The sequence below is a fragment of the Drosophila subpulchrella genome, unplaced genomic scaffold, assembly GCF_014743375.2.
Source record: "Drosophila subpulchrella strain 33 F10 #4 breed RU33 unplaced genomic scaffold, RU_Dsub_v1.1 Primary Assembly Seq354, whole genome shotgun sequence".
Lineage (NCBI taxonomy): Eukaryota > Metazoa > Arthropoda > Insecta > Diptera > Drosophilidae > Drosophila > Drosophila subpulchrella.
Genome location: NW_023665577.1, coordinates 510,900 through 515,786, shown reverse-complemented (window position 1 = coordinate 515,786; position 4,887 = coordinate 510,900). Strand labels below are relative to the sequence as shown.

The 4,887-nt window shown below is 32.7% G+C and overlaps 1 protein-coding gene across 1 annotated transcript; it reads left to right on the top strand.

Moving 5' to 3' along the window:
• Positions 1-1,017: 1,017 nt before the first annotated feature.
• Positions 1,018-3,018, top strand: LOC119560160. The gene is made up of 6 exons (XM_037873516.1): positions 1,018-1,071; positions 1,550-1,795; positions 1,854-2,004; positions 2,063-2,238; positions 2,297-2,453; positions 2,517-3,018. Exons 1-6 carry the CDS (start codon positions 1,018-1,020, stop codon positions 2,993-2,995), a joined length of 1,263 nt encoding a protein of 420 aa, XP_037729444.1. The 3' UTR covers positions 2,996-3,018.
• Positions 3,019-4,887: the final 1,869 nt, after the last annotated feature.

The following is a 4,887-nucleotide window of genomic DNA, read 5'->3' as shown; positions in this document are numbered from 1 at the left end:
ATGGGTGTAAATGTTTGTTTAGGTATTTACTCCACGTTAAAGTGTTCGAATTAATTGACTAGCAAATGTTAACTAATGAGAGTTGCATGTTAACTAATAGTATTGTGAGGTTCATTACGCTTCTCTTGTTTACAAATAATTCCAATCAAGCTGCTAATATAAAATTATTTATATATTCGCAGTTTCTTTAATTTGTACAGATTGGCCACATACACTCATAAAATTTTTTTTCTAAATACTAGAAAAATCGCCCTAAAACTGAAATCGCCCTTAAATTTAGAAAAATTTTCTTATTTCAAGAAAGGCTAGCCCTAAATATAAGGAAAATCGCCATAGAAAATAATTTTTAGGGTTGGTTTTTCTAAAATGCCAAATTTTTCTATTATATAGGGCGATTTTTTCCGAGTCGACGCTAAAAGTATTTTCTAACTTTAACGGCGAAATCGCCCTAAAAAGTAGAACAAAAATACACAAACAATTTTCTGAATTTAAGAAAAATTACCCTAAAAACCACCAAGTTAAGACGCAATAAATTGATGCATATGTATGTGTGAATAGTTCGCAGGTCAAAGCAAGTGTCAAGAATGTGCGTACGTTAGGGTGGACTTATATTTGTGTGAAATTTGTTTCACATTAAACGCAAGGCTCATCTGACCTTAGGGAAGTCCACCCTAGTTTACAGTTTTCTTTCAATTCCTTTTCATCTAACCTTTGTGTCAAGGGTTGGGGTAGAGACGAATTGCATTGTCATAATTTTTCGGACGCTTGGCTGGTAAAGACGTGTTTGTTAACCCTTTTGTTTGTTGAAAAGTGCAAGTGAAAATGGAGACAGTGGTAAAAGAATTGGGAGGCGAAGCATTCCTTGAAATATTTTCTGGTGAGTACATACATACATATAATAAATTGTAAATTGCTTGTAATAAGTTAATGAATTTATCTATAACAGAAAGAATGTTTACCGTTGAGACATTAAAATATTTGAATTGGGAGCACCTCAGAGGGGAAATTCCAGTAGAAATGGTCGGTCCAGCTATAGAGTTCTTTAAAAAACTGGAGTTGTGGCAGAACAAAGTAAGAACATACATAATTAATTATTTGTATATGTGAGTAATTTTGAGATCACGTGTTAAAAGGATGATGCAACAGAACACATACATGCATACATATATATGTATGTGTATTTCAAAGATCTTTCCAGTTCGAACTGCATTAGAGCGTCGTACACGTAACACATACATACACATGTGTATGCAAAACAACCCCCAAATGCTTTGTGCCAAGTGATTTCGAATTGAAATGAGCAAAAGATACTTCGAATTCTTCTCTTCTTCTTTTTAAATAGTCCCGTTTCTGTAAGACATCCGCCATGTCCGGATTTCGACAAAAACATCTTAGACATTTCGTCAGTGCTCAAATTTGGCTATTGTTTCTGCTGCGGCCTTTTTTTCAGAAGCACAGCAAACGCAAGCTAAATTAAAACTAAGATTGTTTTTAAAAAGCGTATGTGCATTTTCATTTTAATTTTCACACCATTTTCTTTTTTTAAAAGGAGAACGTTGAGGATAGTAACGAGCCAGAACCAGGTGTTTGTGTGGCTCGAATTCTTTCAAAAAGCAAAAAGGGAAAACTGATATTGAAGCATTATAATGAACGCAAAACCCTTAGCTCACAAGTGAGAAGAGAGCTAAGTTCTGTAATAGTCGAGTACTTGCTTCAAAAAGATCTTAAACCTAGGCAGAACCTGTTGAAGGAGATTGCCAACCAAATAACTGATATATTTGATTCTGAGACGGCTGTAAGTGAATGCAACACAGTAAAAAATATTTAAATTAAACATTCTTTTTACTTTTAAGGACACATACTTCTTGAAGAGTAAAGGAAAGAAACCGGGCGGCCTGCTGTACAGCCACTATTATAATATAAAGGCCAAATATAGTACTGGAAAAGTCCCCAAGCCTTTAAACCAAAACGTTTCTCCAAATATGTTATTGTCTTCCCAAAAAAGTAAGTAATACTTCTAGTACTTAGGTACATGTTAATTATATATGTTTTTAAATAATAGCTGAAGTCGAATTGAATTTACAATGGCTTAAATATAATATTGAGCCCTTGGAGTCTGTGCTAAGGTGCTGGAATTCCACATTTGACTGGAGAAGCAATTTCCTGAAGTCGGATGCCAATCTGCTTGATGTATTTGAAGAATTTCCAATTTTGACACAATCCTTCGGATTCAAGCTGGTAAGCTCTAAAATAAATTTGTAAGCACATTTTTTTAAAACACATCTTAATAATATAGATCGAAAACGACTTTGAGGCTTTATATCCAGCTTCTTTTAACAATTTTTCGCAAAAGTGGGACGAGTTTAAGTCAAAAATTGTTCCCCTTTTAAGAGAGAAAGTAAAGGAACAACAGGGTAAGATCCTGCTTAAGTCTTTGGAAAGCAACGGTGAAGGTATGTATATGCGTTTAATACTTTTTTTCAATATTCTCATTAAATTATTCCCATAATGTATAGACATACAAACGACTTTAATTTGGCTTGCGATTCATTCAGTGTTGGTGCCAACCTCGAGGACAAAAGCAGACGGCGATAGCAAGACATTTAAACACACAATTGCGGATTCGCGAGGCCGTTTCTTGGTTTGGAAGGCTACTGTTGGGGAACTGCAAACACATTTAAAGAATCTTACGGAAAACTGCTACTCAGGAAAGCAGAAACTGCAACCGTTCATCTGCAGCGTGGGAACAAGCCCATTTTACCTTACAGAGTTTTCAGTTTACTTATCAGGTGTTTTTTATAGGATGCCAAATTTATTAAGAAGCATTGAAGTGTGTTTCAAAATATTTTTTGTCCTAAACCTCGAGTATCCCCCGGAATGTACATTAGTGTGGTCATTGATACAACAACATTTTTATGAAATTCATTTGAAGTCTGATAAGAAAAGCAAAGCTCTCTCTGAACTCTTAAACGATTTTAAAAACTTTAGAATGTAACCATTTTAGGCATAAGTTTTCATAAATAGGCTGTATTTCCAATTAATATTGACAAAAATTGAAGTTTAGGAATTAATTTTTTCTTTTCTTATTTATTTTTTATTTCGACATATTATGAAGTTTAGACATTAATTTTTTCTTTCCTTATTTATTTTTTATTTCGACATATTATGAAGTTTAGACATTAATTTTTTCTTTTCTTATTTATTTTTTATTTCGACATATTATGAAGTTTAGACATTCATTTTTTCTTTTCTTATTTATTTTTTATTTCGACATATTATGAAGTTTAGACATTAATTTTTTCTTTCCTTATTTATTTTTTGCTTTGACATATTCTGAAGTTTAGACATTCATTTTTTCTTTTCTTTCATAATCTTTAACTTATTACTTTTTAAAATGGAAGTAAAATGCAAAATTTGTTCGGAAAATTTCGGTGACAAAATACCATTTTTTTCCCATATAAAAGAATCTCATTCTCAAGAAACGTATATAAGCATACCGTGTGGATTTCTGAACTGCCCTCAACACTTTAATGAACTTAAAGCCTTACGGAGGCATATGCGTAACACAAACAATCATTGCAAAACCAACACAACACAAGATTTTATTAACGAAAACGAAACATTATATTCGACTACAGATTTTGAAGAAGAAATTGATAGCGAAAAACCCATAACTTTTTCGAATAACTCCAAGATAGACAAACATAATTTGTTCAATAACGCCGAAAATTTGACACTTAACATTTGCTCAAAGCTTAACATTCCGCGGGAAACCGTATTTAAATTGCAGTCCGAAATTAGGAAGTTATTAATAGCGCCAATAGAAAAGGAGTTACAACAAATTCAACAAAGTCTGAACTTGACCGAAGATTCCAAAATAAAACATCTTCTAGAATTTTTTCAAAATCCATTCGAAACCGTTTCTTCAGAATATAAGCTGTTAAAGGTTCTCAGGGAAAAGGGCTTTTATGAAGACCCAATTATTGTAAAAATAGATGACAGAATAACACCAATACGGTCGAAGAATAAGGTCATGCTAATGTCGAAACCATCCAAAGGCGCTATTTTTCCGTTGAAATTTCATTTGAAAAAGTTTTTTGAAATACCAAATTTACTGGACGCATTTCTGAAAAGGCTTTCATTTTTAGAAAACGAAACAAACATTACAAATTTTGTCAACGGCTTTTTATGGAAAAAAATTAGGATTAAAAACACGTTAAATGGAAAAATTATATTTCCGTACTTCCTTTACTTTGACGACTTCGAGATAAACAACCCATTAGGTCCACATTGCTCGCCTATTCAAGGTGTATATTTGTCGTTTCCAACAGCTCCAATAGAATATAATAATATTTTCTGTGCTGCTGTGTTAAAAACAAGTGATATTAAAACATTTGGCTATTCCAAATGTATGTATAAGTTCATAGAACTCTTACAAGATTTAGAGACCAATGGAATAGTGGTTTCCATAAACGGAAAAGAGCAAAGAATTTTTTTCATTTTAGGGCTTATTCTAGGAGACAATCTTGGTCTTAACAGCGTCTTGGGCTTTTCGACATCATTTTCAAGTAATTTTTTTTGCAGGTTTTGCAAACTTTCAAAACAAGAGACAGCTATAGCTTATGAAGTTAAAGTTGAGTCGTTGCGAAACCAAATAAATTATGAAAATGATCTGAAAGAATGTGATGTATCTACATCAGGTATCAAATCAGAGTGTGCCTTTAACAAGCTTACCCATTTTTCTGCCATTAAGAATTTTTCGGTGGATATCCTTCATGACGTTTTTGAAGGTATCTTGCGTTATGATATACCCCACATTGTACTGTATTATATTAACAGTAAAATATTTGACTTGGAAATATTAAATCTGAGAAAAACAAACTTTCA

What these genes read in the sequence shown, in the direction of transcription:
- LOC119560160 (XM_037873516.1), top strand. Translation starts at nt 1,018, where the DNA reads ATGGTCGGTCCAGCTATAGAGTTCTTTAAAAAACTGGAGTTGTGGCAG. An exon ending in AATCCTTCGGATTCAAGCTG is followed by an intron (nt 2,239 to 2,296) that starts GTAAGCTCTAAA and finishes TTAATAATATAG; the next exon opens with ATCGAAAACGACTTTGAGGC. An exon ending in TTTGGAAAGCAACGGTGAAG is followed by an intron (nt 2,454 to 2,516) that starts GTATGTATATGC and finishes CATAATGTATAG; the next exon opens with ACATACAAACGACTTTAATT.